Raw genomic sequence first — 21,464 nt, 5'->3', positions numbered from 1 at the left:
AGCAACTGTTAAAAAAGCTGAAAAAGAGTTCTGAATTCAATTAGAAATATGAATGAAGCAGATGTGGTTAGGACTAGGGCAAATTGGGCCAAAGGGTAAAGGACAATACTGACTGCATTTTAAAACCTCATACTCCATGTGAGACCAGGGAAGAGATGGTTAGTTGGTACAAGAGCTGTATTTCCTAAACAATTTAACTCATTCAGTTTGTTGAAATACCATAATTAAATGGAACTTTTAATAGGAAGTGAGACCCGGTAGGTTTGCATAGGTTACTGTGAAATAGTGACACATCCCGAAGTAATTTGGGCAGAGAATAAAAATACATATGCAGGGCCCTCCTGAGGAGCTGGGGGAAGGTGCAGAGGTGTTGCGCTTCCTCACCTGGATTGTTGCTGATGTTCTCACAGACACTGAGGACTGATGGTTTGATGTGCCAAGCCCCCTATAAAGGGACTTGCCCTTATGAGGCTGGTTGCTGCAAACAAGAGGCTAAACCTGATTATAATTGTGCCTAAGAGTCTCCCCGAGTACCTCTTTGTTGCTCAGATGTAGCCCTCTCTCTCTAGCTAAGCCAACTTGGCGGGTGAACTCACTGCCCTCCCCACTATGTGGGTCTGACTCCCAGGGTTGTAAGTCTCCCTGGGAATGTGGGATGTGACTCCCAGGGATGAATCTGGACTCAAAACCGTGGGATTGAGAACATCTTCTTGACCAAAAGGAGGATGCGAAATGAAACGAAACAAAGTTTCCATGGCTGAAAGATTCCAAATGGAGTCGAGAGGTCACTCTGGTGGGCACTCTTAAGCACTATATAGACAACCCTTTTTAGTTTTTAGTGCAGTGAAACAGCTAGAAATAAATACCTGAAAACTATCAAACTACAACCCAGTAGACTTGGCTCTTGAAGACGATTTGTATAGCAATGTAGCTTACAAGGAGAGACAGTATGATTGTCAAAGCCTTGTGGATCGCAGTCCTTTTATCCAGTGTATGGATGGATGAGTAGAAAAATGGTGACAAAAGACTAAATGAAAGATAGGGTGGGGGAGGATGATTTGGGTATTCTTTTTTACTTTTATTTTTTATTCTTTTTTTCACTTTTTCTGGTACAAGGAAAATGTTCAGAAAATAGATTGGGGTGATAAATGCACAGCTATATGGTGGTACTGTGAACAGGTAACTGTGCATTTTGGATGATTGTATGGTATGTGAATGTATCTCAGTAAAAATGAACTAAAAATACATTAAGGAGATAAAATTAATATTTTAACATGTACAATGAGGAAGCTAAACATAACTAATAGCATCAATACTAGAAATGGTGAGGTAGAGAACTTAAATTTCTTAGTCAAATGATCATTCAATTGGAAGCAAATGATTTAACCATATATGTTCAGTACAACTTATCACGATATTATTTTTATTTTCACGAATAGTGAGGGCTCAAATAATTTAGTGGTATTTTGCTGTCTGCATTTAATTTGATGTCAGTTTTTGCTAAGAGTTTGGTGTTTTGTATTGTATTCTCTTTCCATATAAAGACATTTAAAAATTAAAAAAAGAAAAAAAATTATAATGCATTACCATGCATTTTTTACCACAGACTTCCCAAGGCAGACTCTAAGATAAGACTCAGAAGATATTTGTTTAACAACATTCTTTGCCTATTGTGGTAATTAGCATGCTTGGAACCCATCAGCCTACGGGAACAGTTGAGCTCCTTGGCACTCCATACAGCAGGCTGCAGATGTTCTGACTTCCACCTCCTCTGCACCCTTGTTCACAGGCATCACACCAGGACCTACCAACCATGGGATCCTCCCTGGTATGCTGTGCTCACCACACTCCTATCTGTGCCTGTGCTCACATCAGAGTCCCTGAGCCCTCTTCTCTTTGTGGCCAAGTCCTACTCATTCTTCAAGATTCAACTCAAAGATCAACCCTTCTGGAACACTTTCTCTGCTCTCCTTTTAATTTTAACTCAGTCAAAGGTTATAAGGGACTTCATTAGGATATCTACAGCTAGCTAGTCGGGACAAATCATCAAAGGAAGGATTCTTGAGGGACGTGGACAAAGACCATTTGCTAAATTGTGGTTTGTAAGAAGAACTTAAACTTCTGGGCACCAAGTACTATCAGTTACAACTAAAGCAGCAAGCAAATTAATGGAGATATTACCTATATTTCAAACCTAAAAAAATTTAACCTAGCCAAATATGGTTAATAAGAAAATCTCATTCAACCCTTTCCCCAATCCAAAATAACTGGGCTAAGATCAACAAACCAAAACAGAAAGTATATACTTGAATAAAGGAACTTATGATGGTGTCAACCGAAGGAGGTCTTTGAAGTCTGCTTGCAAGTTTGTTCTGAAGAGCAGGAACTACAGGAGAAGGCTGTCTTACGTGCTGAAAGTTAAAAATATACATACACACAATAGTTAACAAGATCATTTAAGAAGTTCAGATTGCTATTGCTTTTATACTTTTTACAAAAACAGTCCGAAATTAAATTACATAAAATATATCAGCTATGATAAACATAAATGGATACAGACATCCCTAATGAAAGATTACAATTCTCAGAGGAGTAAATTTTAACAAACTAAATAAAGCAACAGCATGCCAAATATCAAGAAACAAAAAAGAAAAGTCATAAGCCAAAGTAATAAAAAAAGTCTTAGTAATAAAAAATAAATAGGATCAAAAAAAATCCTTTCCTGGAAAATAATACAGGACCTTTAATATCTAGATTCTTTTTTACCCAGAATATCTTGGATGGGGGAATTTGCCAGATCACAGAGGGCTCTATGTCTCCATAGGTAAAAAAGATGGAAATTCAGTTTACAGTGCATCAAGGTTAACAATTTCTAATGTCACATTAAAATCAAAATGCTGAAAAGATAAAAACTCCCAACAAAATGCAATGGTAATTATTTGGGTTAAAAAAAACAGACCAGAGTATATAAGTGGATGTAAAATTCTTCATTTTGCATAGTTATAAAAGCAAATATTAGTTTTAATGTTGACTTTAATAAAATTAAGACATATATGCTAAAAAAGTTAAAAACTTCAAGGTAGTGACTATAAGCAGAATAATAAAGAAAATATAAACCTTCTAAAGCACTGGAGAGGATGAAAGCAAACAAAACATTGGACAAATAACAAGAAAAAAAAACTATCAAGGAAGCAAAAGCAAACAAAAAAGTCAGAAACTGAGTTACATAAGAGCACATGTATCAATTATAAACATAAATGGACTTAGAGATCTCTACTAAAAAATATGACAGACTTAACAAACTAAGTACACAAACTCTGAAAATTAAAATTACGTGGCACAAAGGTAAAGGCTAAAGGGTAGGCAAAAATATATTTAGGCATATGTAATTTAAAAAAAAAATGACAGCACTGTTAACTTCAGAATTGAGGACAAATGCATTAAATGGGACAAGGCTAGCTCCTTTATTGTATTTCACAAACTATCACAGTCATATAATCAAATATTCCTAAGAAATAGCATTTTTTAAAATATAAGAAACTGTCAGAAATGCAATTGTGGGAAATTACAATTCTCTTTCATTCTTAAATGATGACTTACAAAAAATTAATGATATGACATTTGAATAATATACTTCAAAAGGCTTAACAAATGCTGAATACTCTTTCTTGTCTAACGTTCCTGGAATGCCAAAAATAAACACAAAACAAACTAAAAACAATATATCAATCTTACTTAGAAATTCTGTTTACAATCTGTCAGCAGGTTCTAATTATAGATACTCATAATTTCTATTACCATAAAATCCTGGGACTAAAAAAATCAAATAGAATGTTTTGAGCCAATGAGAAATGGCTCATATTATGCACAGTAGGTATACACACTGAAGAGTGTGCCAATTCACATCAAAAATACATGAGAAGAGCCTTTCAGTTAAAGGAATCTTTTTGTTTCTCCTGCTTAGCACAAATACTGTTTGAATAAATCTAAACCCCTAAATTAAACTGGGCTAAAACACAAGCAGGGTTTCTCAAAGTGTAGTCCACGGACCAACACTATCCGAACCGCTAAGGATGCTTGTAAAAATGTATCTTCCTGGGCTTCCCCCAGGCTTAGTAAAGAAATGAGATACTTTGCAGGTGAAACCCAGAAACTTGCATTTTTAACAAGCCTCCAATGATACTGACACTCACAAAATTTTAGGTGTAACTGTGAAGCATGAACAAGGATGTGAACTGGATCCTTACAAGATTCAACTAGCTTTCAAAAAAGAAAATCTCTCTCTAATAACCTAACCCTGAACATCAACCCCTTATTTCAAAGATACGGATTTCAAAACAGTCTATGGTGAGCCATCAGTTCTTTTTTTATTTTCCAATCCATCGTGGACAGATTTATGGAACAGTAAGAATTAATTACTAGATAAACGAAATGTTTTAAAAAGGCATACAAAATCCAAGCCTAACTTTTCTATTAGACTCAACACACATAAAAGTAATTCAGTGAATTGCTACAGAAGTTTCTAAATACTTAAACTCAATTTCTTTACCTACCTTGTCATGAACTAGTGACAAACAATTCACAGGGTCTCTCGGGTAACTCCACCTTAAACCACAGGAACAAGACCACGAATGGCTATGGGGACCCAATTACATTATTCGGGAGAAAATACCAGTGATGCACAGCAACATCACCTGCTACAGGACAACTGGCATGTAGAGCCCAGACTAACTCGTATGCTAGAAGGGCAGGGACAAATGCGCCTCCTCCTCTGTCTCCCTGTATCCCATAACTCCACAACTCTCTTACAGGGAATGCAGGTTAAACTATGGATTTGATTAACATTTTCAACTGAAACTTACCTTAGTTTCTTCCCCAATCATATATTCTCTTTCATAATAGTGCTGAAGTTGCAAGTTATGTTTTTCTTCTTCTTCTTTTTTCTTTTTTTCTGCTTCTTTTCGTCTTTCTTCAGCTAATCGTATTAGTTCTTCATTTTTTAGCCTTTGCTATAGAGAAAGTAAAGGCAACAAAATAAAGAGAAAAATACAATACACTCTATGCATACATTCTACTGTCCATTCAAAAATTTGGTGCCTTATATGAAAATACAATTATAGACGATATTGCTCTTTGATATAAGAAAGTTGTCTCCTTAATAATATAATTAGACATCTTTTATAACAATATTAATCATAATATAACTAATTTTGGCTTTAAAAAGTCATCACATCTGTCTTAAATTAGCCTTTCACTTTCATACAATAACCCTGATGAATGGATACCATTCTGGTCTTTTCCAAACATATTCTAAGATTTTTCTCCTTTATAAGTAGTATCTTTTCAAGTCAAAATCAAGGTTTCACTTTCAGACTAAGTAGTAAAACAAAATAGGAAAATGTACCTCCTCCTCTTTCTCTCTTTTTTTTTCCTGTTCTTCTTCATACTCTTGCTGAATTCTTGCCCTCTGTTCTGCAAGCCGTTTTTCTTCTTTTTCTTCTGCAATTCTCAGCCTCTCTCGCTCTGCCTCCTCTCTTTGTTTCTTTTCTTCAATCTAAAGAATTAACTATTTTGTAAAGCTATTGAAAAGTGAGAACACTTCTTCTATTTTCCTTGGTCCCATGAATTTAACATTTGCATCAAACTCTTTCCACAAGTAAAATGAGTTGCTAACTTTTTCTGATACAATGTTAAAAGCCATGAGTTAAATTCCAGCTCCACCAAACACTTATAGACTTTATGACCTTAAAAAACTTTCTCGTCCTCAGTTTTCCTCATCTGTTAAAAAGAGCTATTAACGTCTACATCAATCAAAGGAGTGCTCAAAAATCTGAAGTGAAACAATCATTGTTTATGTAAGACTCACTTCCCCAAAATGCCATTTCTTCTTTCCTAATCACTGGCATGAGGATGGGGAAGAACCAAAACTATTACAGGTAATGAGACTGAGGCCACATGGATTCCCAGCTGGAGCCTCCTGCTGTGTACCCTAGTCTACGGCAGACACCAGGGGCTGAAGGGGGGACGATCCTGACACACAGGAGCCACTTCAAGATTTGACTTGCTGTCCCTGTGGGCACAGGGTCCTTCCAGTTCAGCACGCGACTCTGTGACACACGCCTGCTGTTACCGACTCAAACGCCGAGACCCTTGGGCCCTCTGACGGCACTCTCTCACATTCACTATTATTCATTCTATCGATCCCTAGAAAGGCCTCTCCCATCCATTTCCCAACACTGACTCTAGTAAAATGCCCCGGCTTCCAGTCTTTTCCATCCTCCCATCATAGATCCTTGAACATGAATGCCAGATCCTTAAAAGACTACAACTATTTTGTCACTTCCTTATTGAAGACTCCAAAATAATTAGGATTAGAAAGCACATGACATGCTTGAGTGGCATCTGTTTGAAAGGAATTCGTTTAGGAGGTTGGGATTAGATTGGATAGCCTTAAATATCAGGCTAAGACGTTTGAACATTATTCCATTGGCAAACAGAAGCTAATGTTTGGTTCTGAATAAAGAAGAATTACATGTTAAAAATTAGACGGAAGGCAGATAAACCAGGTCACAGGATTAATCTGATACGAGGATGCTAGGATGCACGGTGGAATATGTGGGAAAGGGCGGTAAGGAGAGAAGAAACTGTGAATCCCTTACAGGCAAATATTTCCTTCGTCTCAGGCTCCATCTCTGATGTTCATCACAAGTGTGTGAGCTCAGTGAGTCCGTTTGCTCAATAAACACTGGATGCTCAAGTGTCATCACTTTGAGCATTTCTATTACTTTAAATGCCATTTGCTTATATAGATAAATGGCACAAATAATTGCAAAATGTGATTATCTTCCAGCAAATTTTATTTATTTACAATCTGTAGTACTGAGTCAAGAATGTCAACTCATTTGGGAAAAAAATATTGATTTTATTAACTTACAAACATCCAGAAAGATTCATGTTATGCCTAATAGGTGAAACTAGTAAGCCAGCTATAGAAGCCTCAGCATTCTCTGATTTAACTAATTAATAATTTAATAAAATTTAGAAAAAATTAAGTCAACTGCTATGCCTAATACGTCTCCTCATTCCTTTTTTCAGATATAATGTAGATAACTAATATAATTTTAGCACTCCCTGTATCTGGTATACATTAGATACTTTAGATAACTATATGATATTTTAGGATTTAGTCTTTATCCTGTGGATAAAATCTTTAAAAGTTTGGTTTAGAAGAATTTGTTAAAATTCTTATGAAACTTTGAAATTATGATCTAATAAGCATTTTACCTGAAAACGAAGAAAATTCTTGTATAATTCTTGCTGTCTAATCTGAAGTTCAGTTGGAGGCTCACCAAATATATTTCCCCGAGCAAAAGGAGAGCTCTGTGTTTGCAAATGACCTTGAAAGAGAGATTTTGCAAAATCATACCATTAGCTAATGCTTTGAAAATGTAAAGGTTAAAGAATGAAAAGTTTGCAAATAAATTCATATTTTGAACAATTGTGCTTAAAGTGAGGTTAAGATCAGAAGGAGACCCAGATTAGAATCTGAAGATGAAAATAATGAGAGAAAAACAAAACAAACTAAAATAAACAGTTAAAAAAAAACCATACTTGAAATCACTGCCCTCCCCCCTACGTGGGATCAGACACCCAGGGGAGTGAAATCTCCCTGGCAATGTGGAATATGACTCCCGGGGAGGAATGTAGACCCGGCATCACAGGACGGAGAACATCTTCTTGACCAAAAGGGGGATGTGAAAGGAAATGAAATAAGCTTCAGTAACAGAGAGATTCCAAAAGGAGCCGAGAGGTCACTCTGGTGGGCACTCTTACGCACAATTTAGACAACCCTTTTTAGGTTCTAAAGAATTGGGGTAGCTGGTGGTGGATACCTGAAACTATCAAACTACAACCCAGAACCCATGAATCTTGAAGACAATTGTATAAAAATGTAGCTTATGAGGGGTGACAATGGGATTGGGAAAGCCATAAGGACCACACTCCCCTTTGTCTAGTTTATGGATGGATGAGTAGAAAAATAGGGGAAGGAAACAAACAAACGGGCGGACAAAGGTACCCAGTGTTCTTTTTTGCTTCAATTGCTCTTTTTCCCTTTAATTATTATTCTTGTTATTTTTGTGTGTGTGCTAATGAAGGTGTCAGGGATTGATTTAGGTGATGAATGTACAACTATGTAATGGTACTGTGAACAATCAAATGTACGATTTGTTTTGTATGACTGCGTGGTATGTGAATATATCTCAATAAAATGAAGAAAAGAAAAAAAAAAAAAAGAAAACCATACTATATCTATACCTGGAAGACACCAAGGTATAGATAATATAAAAGTTAAGGACCCAGGTATAGATAATATAAAAGTTAAGGACCCAGATTAGAATCTGAAGACAAGATGAAACGTAATGAGAGAAAAACAAAACAAACTAAAATAAAGAGTTAAAAAAAACCATACTATATCTATACCTGGAAGACAACAGCCTAAACATCTCTCATTCAGCAAAGGCTTTAAAGTAGAATTTATAGAGAGAAAAAAGTACACATTTAAATTCTTATGTATGTGAATAGCCTTTTCCAAAAAAGTAATGCTTAATCATATGATAAAATGCATTATCATGTGTGTGTGTTTTCTAAAATTGTTTAAAAAAATAAAAAAATCTAGAACAGTCTAGTCTTCCCTTCCATAGTTGAAACAGCAGTGACGGATTAACAAGTCAGCTATGAAAACATTTTTAACAAAATAGAATGAGTCTTTAAATCACCTTCAATAGTTTTCATTTAAAAATTCCAATGAATAAGTGGAATATAAACATGAACAATAAAAAATATTTTACTATACATTACCTATGAATATTATATTATATATTCTTGGAATGTTAAGAAAAATTATTTCATAAAAGCATCTTGAAAAACAATTATACCTTAGGAGTTGTTTTGAATCCAGAAGAAATAATTATATTTAGATTTAAGCCTTATATAATTTTTTATATTATTTACTGAGTAGCTGAATTATTCCTAAATTCATTTCTATATTTCATTATTTCATATCTAAAGTATATATTTCTCACACTCAGATAGTTCTGTGTAGGCCAACTGCTTTGCAGTTTAGCTGCCCTTCAAGTCTTTTTGCCTTTTTCTTCAAGTGTATTAATGCCTATTTGAACAGATCAGCAGAACGCCATACCAACACTTACACATTATGAATACTTTCTTCCACTAGAAAATTTTCCTATCGAGTACAAATTAAATATACACCTTGAAGGTCTTTTTGAGTATTACACTGCATTGAAGAGCTGATTAACAAAACAAAATTGAGTGGTATGTTTCACCCTGATGATCACTCAAATTCTAAACATCTGAATGATCTGGACAATTAGAGAAGGAACATTATTAGAGATAGACAAGCTAAGTCCTTTTAGAAATAAACTATAAATATAAAACAATAGGGAAAACTTGCTCTACACAAAGAAAAAGGAAATGTATCTAGGTATTATAATAAGTCAAAAAATAAACTGGACTTCATAAACAGCAGCTCATCTAAGAACCATAAAGTAAAAGGACAATGAAAATTATGAAGGGCCTCAAAAACAGGACTAATAAAGACTACATTAGAGGAGAATGAGCCATAAGCACATATTATGACTTCAATTATCAGATATATCTGAATTCCTTAAAAAATTAATTAAAATGTTTAATATTTAAAATATTAAATGCCACAATATATGTGTATGCATATACATGAATACACACACACACACACACACACATATATATACACACACTCAAAAACATATGGCTTTGGATAGTTTTCTCCATTAAAAAAGTCTATTTTAGGGTAACTCTTAGAGAAAGTCTAACTTAAAAAATCCCAATTCAAAAAACAAAAAAGGAAATTTTAAACATTTCATGTTTTTTTTTTTTAATGATTTCTTAAAATTGAGCATCTTGGCAACAACACCAGCTCCAAAACCTTAGTGGTGATACAGAAAGGCTACAGACAACAAATTTTGCTGTGTATAGTCAACTGTCAGTCTTATGCACTTGAGAAGGAAGGGGTCACAGATACTGTTTTCCAGTGTTTTTGCTTGGTGAGAGCAGAGCTAGATGCCTAGAAGTGTTATTACTAAGATAGGAAAGTTCTAGGCTGAGACAGCACTACAAATGATAATAGGTATTAACGAAAAGGGTGGAGAAGGAATCTATAGTACTGACATCTCAAGACGGACAAACCAAATGAAGAAGAGAAAAATGATAATCAGAAAGAAGTCAAAATTCTCTCATAACAGCAGTAATACGAAAAGGCAGTTTGATGCTCTGAATAGTCTAAATTATTACGGATTTAAGGTGAGAGCCAAATTAATATCATCAAAATCAAAGGTTCCCATTTTAGGGCTCCAGAGATGAAAGGTGGATCCACTGGATAGCACTTGATTATGGATCAAAGAAAGCATTTTTAGCAATTAGAAATCAAATAGGCTGCCCAGGAAAACAGCAAGCAACCCACCTCTTCAATTGTTAAAAAAAAGGCTGCAGAGAGTATTTGCTACCCTCAAAGCCTTGAAAGATGAGATATAGAGCTAGTGATTCCAATCCCAGCTCCAATTTCATTTGCCTGTTCGGCCAGTAATAAATCATATAGGTTAATACAAAACAAAACAAAAAAGGCTGCATGATCAGTCAAGAATGTTTCAGAAGAACTTCCTAATAAAGTTCTTTTCTAGTCTAAAATAAAAACTTTAATGGAAGTACAAAGAACAGGATTTTGTAGCAAGTAAATGATTACTTTTATAGGCAACGAAAAATAGTGCAAAGGGGTATATTCTTTAAACTTCCTTTGATTTTTAAATCTTTAACACAGTTTTCATATATATTTGATAAAAAAAGATGATGACAACTTTTCCTGGCAAGTTATACAGAAAGATACTGAATAATATTCAACTGATAGAACCTTTAATTAAAGGATGTTGTTTAATAACAAATCAAAGATATTTGGTTGAGAAAGGAGGATGTGACCAGATACTAAATTAAACTTCTAATTACTTCATTCCTTTCACACCATCATGGTTTAACAAGGAAGGGTAAATGATTACTAAAACAAGCAAAAAATGAATTCCAGTGTACAAATTATCATATCATACCTGGTAACTTTTTACTAATTCAAACAGTTATGGGTATAAATAGCAAATTGTATATGTGTAAAAACAGTATTTAGGAAGTGTTCCCCTACCACCACCAGCAAAATGAAAATGTTACCAGCTGAAGTACACATAAGTAACAGAACTGAGAAGAAATACACTGTATTAAGAAGAAACCCGTATGTCCCTATTCATATTTTTTCAAAAGGCCTATGAAGAAAAGTTACTATGAAGAGCATGAATAACATGTTTTGCTTCCTGACTCAGAGCAACCAAATTCTCAAAATCACAGTACGAATTCTGTCAGATATCAGAAGAGAAATGTTACTGAACAACTTTAGAATCAAAAAAAAAAAAAAAAAACAGAATGAGATTAAAAACCTGAGTTTTTATTTGCAGGATCTTCTAGGTTCTCAGCATTTGAAGTGGCTAAATTTTGGTCTAGAGATACCACAGCCCTTTTATCTTCATATGTTCTTGCATCTGGGTTATGGGAGGCATCTATATTTTGTCTGTGCATCCTATTCAAATCAGCTGAGAGGAAAAAATAAGCCATTTATTTCAATAAATACATTTCTACAATTGGTGTGCTTAATACATTTTTTTTAAATAGAGAATAATCAACTAGTTCTGATTTTAGAACTTCAAACAGTAGAACAGAGCTGGGAATAATTCTATGATACTGTGTTGCCCTGAAAACAGAAACAAAATTATCAAAACTATTTTTAAAGAAGATTTTCAAAAAATAACACTGAAAAACAAACTTAAAGTTAGTGGAGAAATTAATGATACTTAAATCATAGACAACCCATAAAAACTATATTAGCAGTATCTATGTTACTTCAGAACTTGGAATTTCTTTAATACAGAACAAACATAGCAATAACTCAAGCAAGTCATAGTGAAACTTACCCAATATCATTAGCTCTCTTAGTGAAAATACATAACCATGTGCTGTGGGAGTTTTAAAATATATCCACAAATTTCTTGACAATCCTCCCTCAGAGGTGGGACTCATTCCTCCCTGCCCCCCCCACCCCCGCTCCTTGAGTGTGGGCCAGAGTTAGTAACTCAGTGCTTATGAATACAGTCTTGCAGAAATAATGGTATAAGGCTGCTTCTGAGGATTAATAAGACATTATGTTTTCCACCTTGCTTGCTCTCTTGCATCACTCACTGTGAAGAAAGCCAGCTCCCATATCCTGAGAATACTCAAAGAGCCCTATGGAAAGGCCCACATGGCAAGAGACTGAGGCTCCCTCATGTTGAGGGAGCCATACTGGAAATGGAGCCTCCAGCGCCGGCGAACCCTGGCCGCCATCTTCATCATGACTGTAGTCATCTCATGAGAGACCCTGTGACAGACCCGTCCAGCTAAACCACTCCCAAATTACTGACCCAAAGAACTGAAAGATAACAAATGTTTGTTATTTTAATACACCAAGTTTTGGGGGCAACTGGTTACACAGCAATAGGTTATCAATACACATGGCAAAAACCTTAGCACCTAGGACTGGGTCAAGCAACCAGTCAGTTTCAAAAACAGATCCGATTAATTGTACAACTCAAGGCTTTAACAAAATAAGAAGTATTTCTTCTACACCAAAAACAAAATGAAACAAAACAAAACTGGGGCAGTATGGCAGCAGTAAAAATGAACTTAAATCTGGATATAAGACACATTTATTAGGAAACCTGTTAAACTCAAAGATGCATTTTGTACAGTAACAGGAATCACAATTAGAATACCAGCTAGAACATGGCCAATTCCATGTGAATGTTGCAAAAGAGAATGGGAGATCAGAATCATAAAAAGTCACAATCTGCTGTGACATTTACGGCGGCCTAAACTTGTAAAATGTCTAGGAGCTGCGTGGGTGGAGATGCATAGGAAATCATAACAGGGAACAGAATAGTGTGAGAAAAAGTACCAACGGGGTAAACATGAAGAATGTTCTGGCAACAAAGTAGTCCAACTCAACTAAAGCACAATGCACATGTAACAGAGATAAAACAGGAAATGTAGATTTGGGGCCTAATGTGGAATCTCCTGAAAGACAAGCTGATGATTTTCAACTTTGTTCTCTAAATGATAGTGGAGACAGCTATGGTAGTTATAGCAATAGTAGCAGTAACAGTGGCAGAAAACATTGAATGTTCACAATTTTTATATATTATACAGCAACCTATACAATATGGCACTATTATTTTTACCCCTATATTATAGATAAGAAAAGTAAACTAAATTAATTTGCTTAAAGACCAAAAAAACCATTCAGTGGCAGGGCAAAAATGTGAACTCAGGCAGACAGACTCCAGAATCCTCAATGGTTTCTGAGTACGTAGTCATACAGTGGTTATACTTGTGAAGCATATCATGGCTTGGATGTAAAAAATAAAGGACAATGAAGAAATAGCAATGACACAGGCAAAAAACAGATGAGGGAATAGCAACAATGCAGGCAAAAGATAATAAATCTCAATTATGCTGGTAGTACAAATTAAAATGAAGAGAATTCAAGAAGAGACAGAACCTATGCATTAAGCTTAACTGACTGGGTATGGAGAATCAAAAGGTCTCTATGTTTTTTATTTCCATAGTAAGAATTATGATGTCTTTAACAGAAATAGGCAAATAAAGATGAGTTGGAGTTAAAAAGCTTTGTGTTGCATGCTAAGTATAAATAATGCACCAAACGTCAGATGCAGAGATGAGGAACACAAGTTGGAAATGAAGTAAAGGAGTTTTAAGAGTGATCAAGGCTAGAGAAAGAGAACTGTGGATCACTGATGATACGACCTAAGGAGTATCAAAGGGCCTGAAGAGACAAGAGGGAAAGAATGAATGAAGGGATGAGTATATCTAACTAAAAGTACAAGCAAGGTCAGAAGGCAGACCTTGGGACAAAAAGCATGTTCACACACATAGCAGAGTCATTCTGGTATATAACACATAACCATCAAGTGTCTATTGGAGAGAAGACAGCATCTCAGAGGATGCACAGGACTTTAAGGAAGGAAGAGACTGTCAACCCAGTGCACAAAGGATGAGGGCTGAGTAAAAACCATTAAATTGGAAATTAGGACATCAGTTAATTTTGAAAATATAGCATCAGTTGGGTGGTAGGAGTCACAGAAGATTAAGCAATAAGAGGGTGGTAAGAAGTGGCAGCACCAAGCACAGACTCCCTTTTGAACATGTTGTATAAGATAAAGGAAGTGGGAGAACCCAAGATGGCGGCTAGGTGAGACAGGGCAAAAACACCTCCGTGAAAAATACTAGATAAAAACCAGGAAGTGACCCACAACACCACTGCCAGTGATGCACCAGCCAGACATGGTCTGCTAAATCCACAGGGAAAGTGCATTTGGTGAAACCAGGAGCCTGCATTCTGAAACGAGTGAGTGAGTCGGCTAAAGTCCCGCGGCCGCGCTGCGGCATGGGGAAATGGTGGGCTGGCGTTTGGAGACAGACTAGTTCTTTAAAAAAAAAAAAAAAAGCCTGGGAGCGGCTGCAGATACGACGGGGAGAGACGCGCAGTAAAGCACAGAGGGGGCGGGCTGCGCTAACACCTCGGTGTCTGGCGTGGAGGATACCCCTTCCCACACCCACTGCTGATTGTCTCAAGACCAGAGGAGCAGAGGGGAGCCAAAAGGAGGGAAAAAAACCACATTCCTTGCAGCCATCTCCCCAGCGGGTGGGGGACACTCCTGCCCAGGGCCAGACCCACAGCCCAGAGCCGCACCAAGAAACCCAGTGTGACGGAGAATCTTTGCCACAGCACTACACACAAGCCACAGTATCAGTCATGGACAGTGGCCTCTAATACACCGGCTGATCTTCCCGGAGCTGGGAGGGCAGAGCTGTGCGAAAAGGGGGAAGTTAAAGCATCCCATTCAACCATCTTTGAAGTGGGCTGGGAGCACCCCTGCATGGCCCAGCAACCCAGGGCTTCCCTGGCGGGCCGGCATGCACTAGTGATGTGGCATGGCCCTCCCTCAGCAGAGGTCCTGGAAAAGCACAGCTGGGAAGGGGGAACCATTCAGAAATCCCAGGGAACCTATGCCAATACCAAGGACTTGTGGGTCAGCGGCAGACAACAGCCTTAAATCTTCAGGAACACCGGGGAGGTTTGATTATTAAAGCTGCCCTGCCTGCCTAACCACCCAGATACACACCCCACATTCAGGGTGGACAGCACCAGCAACACACCCAAACTTGGTGCACCAATTAGACCCCACAAGAATCAGACCCTCACACACCACAAAGACAAAGCGGGGGAGAACTGACTTGAGGGGAATAGGTGACTCAGGAACACCATCTGCTGGTTAGTTAGACAATGTATACGCCACCAAGCTACAGTTCTGTCACATTAGGGATCAAGTAAAGCAAATGCCAAGAGGCCAAAAACAACAGAAAATCTTAAAGCATATGATAAAACCAGACAATATGGAGAACCCAAACCAAAACACCCAAATCAAAAGATCAGAAGACACACAGTACTTGGCACAATTAATCAAAGAATTATAGACAGGCAACAAGAGTATGGCTCAGGATATAAAGGACATGAAGAAGAGCATGGCACAGAATATAAAGGACATAAAGAAGACCCTAGAAGAGCATAAAGAAGAAATCGCAAGGGTAAATAAAAAAAAAAGATGATCTTATGGAAATAAAAGAAACTGTTGGCCAAATTAAAAAGACTCTGGATACTCATAATACAAGATTGGAGGAAGCTGAACAACAACTCAGCCTCCTCAAGGACCACAGAACAGAAAATGAAACAACAAAAGAAAGAATGGGGAAAAAAATCAAAAAGGATCTCAGGGATACAACAGATAAAATAAAACATCCAAATTTAAGACTCATTGGTGTCCCAGAAGGGGAAGAGAAGGGTAAAGGTCTAGAAAGAGTATTCAAAGAAATTGTTGGGGAAAACTTCCCAAACCTTATACACAATATAAATCACAAAGCATAAATGCCCAGCAAACTCCAAACAGAATAAATCCAAATAAACCCACTCCAAGACATATTCTGATCAGACTGTCGAATACTGAAGAGAAGGAGCAAGTTCTGAAAGCAGCAAGAGAAAAGCAATTCACCACATACAAAGGAAACAACATAAGACTAAGTAGTGACTATTCAGCGGCCACCATGGAGGCGAGAAGGCAGTGGCATGACATATTTAAAACTCTGAGAGAGAAGAACTTCCAACCAAGAATACTTTATCCAGCAAAACTCTCCTTCAAATTTGAGGGAGAGCTTAAATTTTTCACAGACAAACAAATGCTGGGAGATTTTGCTAATAAAAGACCTGCCCTACTTCAGATACTAAAGGGAACCCTACCGACAGAGAAAAAAGCTGAGGGACTTCACCACCAGTAGATCAGTCCTATAAGAAATGCTAAAGGGAGTTGAGCAGGCTGAAAGGAAGGGACAATAAACAATTGACTGAAAGTACATGAAGAAATAAAGGGCACCACTAAAGATCACATGGTAAATATAAATACCAATACTACTGTATTTTTGATTTGTAACTCCACCATTTACTTCCTACAGGATCTAAAATACATAAACTGTAATGATAAATCAGTGGTTTTGGACTCAATTTAAAATATGTAATTTTTGACAAGTACTACATAAAAATGGGGGAATGATGGAGTATAGGAACATAGTTTATGTGTCATATTGAAGTTAAGTCGGTATCAAAGAAAAACAAGATTGTTATAGATTTAAGAGGTTAAATTTAAGCCCCACGGTAAACACAAAGAAACTATCAGAGAATATGACCATAAAGATGAAAAGTAGAGTAGGGGTTCCAAGAAGTGGGGGAATGGGCAAAGGGGAGTTAAGAAATGAGTGTATGGTTTCTGTTTGGGGTGAAGGGAAACTTCTAGAAAGGGATGGTAGGAAGGTGATAGCATTGCAACTTCTAAATGTGATTAATCCCACTAATGGAATGCTAGGGAGGGGATGGAATGGGAAAATTTAGGCTGTATATATGTTTCCACAATTGAAAAAAAAAAAAGTCTAAATAGATGACAATTAAATGCCAAGGATGATCCTGGATGGGATCTGAGGATGGAGGAGAGAAGGCTCAAAGGGACACAGATGAGACATAAGAAAAAAAAAGGAAATATAGAATGTAAGCTTTGTATCAAGGTTGAATTTCTTGAACTTCTTAGCTGCGTTTAATGGGATTGCATAAAAGAATGTTCTTGTTCATGGGAAATGTATATGTGAATTATATTGTTTTTTTCAAGGATGTGTGCAGCTTGCTCTCATATGTTCAGAAGACAGAGCAACAGATGATGGATAATAGGGAGGGAAGGAGGGAGGGAGGGAAAGAAAGAAAGAAATGGTGGTGTGACAGGATGTTAAAGGTGGTGGATCGGGGTATCAGGGGAGGGAGATCGGGGTATGCTGGAGTTCTATGTATGGGGTTTGTACTGTTTTTGCAACTGTTCCTGTAAGTTTGAATTTATCTCAAAATAAAATTTTTTATTAAAAAAAAAAGATAAAGGAAGTAGCACGGTTGAGAGCCTAGTTTTACTTTATTTGTATTTAAGAATATATGTGACCTAAGCATGTTCAGAAGTAGAAGGGAAGAAATGAGTAGAAAGGAAAAAGCAAAATGCAAAAGGGAAGGGAAATCACAGAGGAAAGCTAACTGCAAGAAAATTATCAAGGGCAAGGATTGACAAGACAAGTAGGTGCTCATGAATCATCAGCAACTCCGGGATTTTATCTAAATATGGGAGGTAAATAAAACAAAGAGGCAACAGCAAAGATACAGTCATGAGCTAAAAAGCCATGGTACCTGAGACGTTACAAACATGAAACAAAATAACTTAACGGGGAAATCAATATTTCCCTGTGATCCATGTCACTAGAACAGCATAAGAAGACTGGCTTATATAAAGATGTCACTATGAATCATAACACACACACACACACACACACACACACACTTCTTCTACCACTATACTGCAGTATATCAAGCTTATCCCTGCCTTCCAGACAACACCCAGAGGTTTGCTGACAAACTAGCCAGTGCTTAAGGAAGGCAGTCTCATTTTGAGATTTGGCTATACAAACTATAAATTAAATAAAAAAATATATATCCTGTAAGAAAGCTAACACTATAACAAACTTCAAAATCATTAACATTTTATAATTTACTGGCATGATTATACATGGCCCTCTCAATTAAAGTAATACTCAATTTATCTAGAGAAAAGGAAAAATAATTTTATCAGAGTGCATAACTTCTATTTAAGAGTTAAGACTCAGATTCAGCAATCAAGAATCAATATTACTTTTCATAAGAAAAATGAGTTTGTCAATCATTTGGTCACTTTGCCAACTGCAAAGATGCTATGTTAAAGAGACTTCATTTCAAATGTAAACTATCATATCATTTAATATGAAATTGCTAGCAGTATGAGAATAACGGTAACTAACAGAATACCAAAAGAAAATATCACAGATTTATGGGTGGAAAAATAATCCTACTCCCTGCATAACTGATTTAACAGACCAGGGATAAATTGGCTGATACTTACAAATAAACAATGCAGTAATAGTATTTAAATATTTTTCATTTCTTATTCTACATTATAATCTTTATTTTTTTTATAAACCCAAATGAATACTTCAAATTAACATTGACTTCATAAGTTAAATGCCATTTGTACTCTGGTAGAAAATATGACAGAGATGTGTCAATTAATACTAACATGAGAATAAAAGCTAAGTTCCAAGTCTCTTATAGACCCAGTATTATTAAGCAATCCATGGCTGATACACACACAGTTTCATCATTACTCAATTCGGAGAGCTAAGCAAAATTTTCAACTCTGGCACCAATAAAAACAGGTATTTCAATACTAAATTTAAAATTTACACCCTTAGTTATAGAGATTAGTCTTTAAGATGAGTAAAAATCTAACTAGTGGTCCATAAAGTAAATCTCACAAACCTGAGGGCACTAAAATCATAAAAGTATGTTCTCTAAACAAAACAGAATATAAACAAGAAATGAATAATATAAAGCCATCTGTAAAATCTACAAATATTTGGAGATTTGAAAAACCTACCTCTAAATAATCCATGGGTCAAAGAAAAATACAAGGGAAATTAGAAAATATTTTGAATGAAAATGGAAACACAAATATCAAAATTTGTGAGCTACAGCTAAAAGAGTATTCAGAGGGAAACCTGTAGCATCTTAAAGATGCATATACTAGAAAAGAAAAAGGGTTTGAAATCATAATCTCAACTTCCAATTTAAGAAATTAGAAAAAGAGAAAATTAAGCACAAAGAAAACTAAAGAAAGAAAATAGAAAAGATGAGAGCAGAAATCAAAAAGGCACAAAAAAAATAAAACAGAAAAAGTAATAAAAACAAAGGTGGTTCTATGAAAAGATGAATACATACAAAACAAACTGATCTTTAAGTTGTAAGTTTACTTGCTTTGAAAGTACCATTTAAAAAGAGTTGCAATGTATTTGATAAAATAGTACATGCTTTCTATGGAATGGCTGCAGTATTAAATAAACAAATCAAATATTACTATTACAATGGAAATCTCAAAGCTTTCTCCATTCCTCTTAAAAAAGAAATTCTGAAACTCACTTCTATCAACAAAACACACACACACAACACTTTAATTGTATTACTCGATATGGAAATAATCTTAGAGATAGGCTGGAAAGGTCTCAGAAACTACTCTATTCCATTGTTTCCCAAAGTTTCAGTCATTTAAGCGCCTCCTTCACGATAACTGGAAAGTTTCTTTCTATGAATTTACAAGTTTACTGACGCAAAAACTAGCTAGATATTATCAATCCCATGTTCTCCTCCCAGGCATAAAGAAACCTAAATTTCTCATTTAGTTTAGAACCTTATGACTAGGCCTGAACTCACTTCTAGACCAGGTCCCAATAAGATTTTTTCTGAAGACCCTCAGTTTCCTCTCCTTGTCCCCATCAATGTCTCCACAGCTAGAACTGAAGGACTCCAAGAGGCAGGAGAGACACACACAGGACAAGGCCAGGATCACTAGATCACTGATGTCCCTCTTGTTAAGACAGACACTCAAACAGCATCAAGATGTGATCGAAGTGTGGCCTCTCTCTCCCTAAGCCCTCTAGGCAATTAAACTCACTGCTTTTCCCCCAACGTGGGATAGGACTCCCAGGGGTGTAAACCCCCACCCCTCCCCGGCAATGCAGGATGTGACTCCTGGGGATGAGCCTGAACCTGGAATTGTGGGAATGAGAAAGCCTTTTGAATAAAAGAGGGACAAGAAAGGAAACAAAATAAAGTTTAAGTAGCTGAGACATTTCAAATGGAGTCAAGAGGTCATTCTGGAGGTTATTCTTATGCATTATATAGATACGCCTTTGTTGTTTTTAGTGTATTGGAACAGCTAGAAGGAAATGTCTGCAACTTTGGAACTGCAACCCAGTAGCCTTAATTTTTGAAGGTGATTGTATAACTACGTATCTTACACGACGTGACGGTGTGATTGTTAAAACCTTGTGGTTCATACTCTCTTATCCAGGGTATGGACAGATAAGTAGAAAAATGAAGAAAAAAATTAGTTGAAAAATAAGGTGGGGTGCGAGGGATGGAATGTTTTAGATGTGTTTTTTTACTTTTATTTTTTTGGAGTAATGAAAATGTTCAAAAATTGACCATGGTGATGAAGCACAACTATATGATGGTACTGTGAACAAATGATCGTATACTGTGGATGACTGTATGGTATGTGACTATCTCTCAATAAAACTGAACTTTTAAAAAATGTGATCTCAGTTAAAAGTAATTACACTGAATTTTGGGGTAACTTGTTACAGCATTTTTCATTAAATGCCTGGACTAATACTTTTACTTTAAAACAAAAAGTTATAGCACTACCTACAAATAGTTTTCAACAGTGTTTTTAAAATAGATATTCAAATAAACATTTAACTATTAAAGTAAGAAATATTAACCTATACATCACATAAAATCAGGATAGATATACCAACCAATGGAATTGAATTGAGTTTTCAGAAATAGACCCTCACATCTATGGACAATTGACCTTTGATAAGGCAGTGAAGCCAAAGCAACAGGGACAGAGAAGCCTCTTCAATAAACGGTGTTTGGAGAACTGGATATCTATATCCAAAAGAATGAAAGAGGTCTCCTATCTCACACCTTATACAAAAATTTACTCGAAATGGATTAAAGACCCAAACATTAGCCCTAAGACCATAAAACTCGTAGAAAAAAAATGTAGGGCAATATCTTAAAGACCTAG

General features: G+C 36.2%; 1 protein-coding gene across 7 annotated transcripts in view; it reads right to left on the bottom strand.

Moving 5' to 3' along the window:
* CSPP1 (centrosome and spindle pole associated protein 1) overlaps positions 1 to 21,464 on the bottom strand; it is a 169,974-nt gene that overhangs the window by 38,477 nt on the left and 110,033 nt on the right. For all 7 annotated transcript variants that reach the window (XR_005211589.1, XM_037802572.1, XM_037802575.1 and 4 more), the window contains 5 exons: positions 11,532 to 11,684; positions 7,285 to 7,397; positions 5,405 to 5,554; positions 4,863 to 5,009; positions 2,307 to 2,411 (listed from right to left, as the gene is read on the bottom strand). Coding sequence is in view for 6 of the 7 variants with exons in the window: in XM_037802572.1 (XP_037658500.1) it covers positions 2,307 to 2,411; positions 4,863 to 5,009; positions 5,405 to 5,554; positions 7,285 to 7,397; positions 11,532 to 11,684 (668 nt within the window). In the remaining variant the exon portion in view is untranslated. The remainder of the gene's footprint in view (positions 1 to 2,306; positions 2,412 to 4,862; positions 5,010 to 5,404; positions 5,555 to 7,284; positions 7,398 to 11,531; positions 11,685 to 21,464) is intronic.

The sequence above is a fragment of the Choloepus didactylus genome, chromosome 14, assembly GCF_015220235.1.
Source record: "Choloepus didactylus isolate mChoDid1 chromosome 14, mChoDid1.pri, whole genome shotgun sequence".
Lineage (NCBI taxonomy): Eukaryota > Metazoa > Chordata > Mammalia > Pilosa > Megalonychidae > Choloepus > Choloepus didactylus.
The sequence above is the reverse complement of the archived record's forward strand: the minus strand, read 5'-3'. Positions and strand labels throughout refer to the sequence as shown.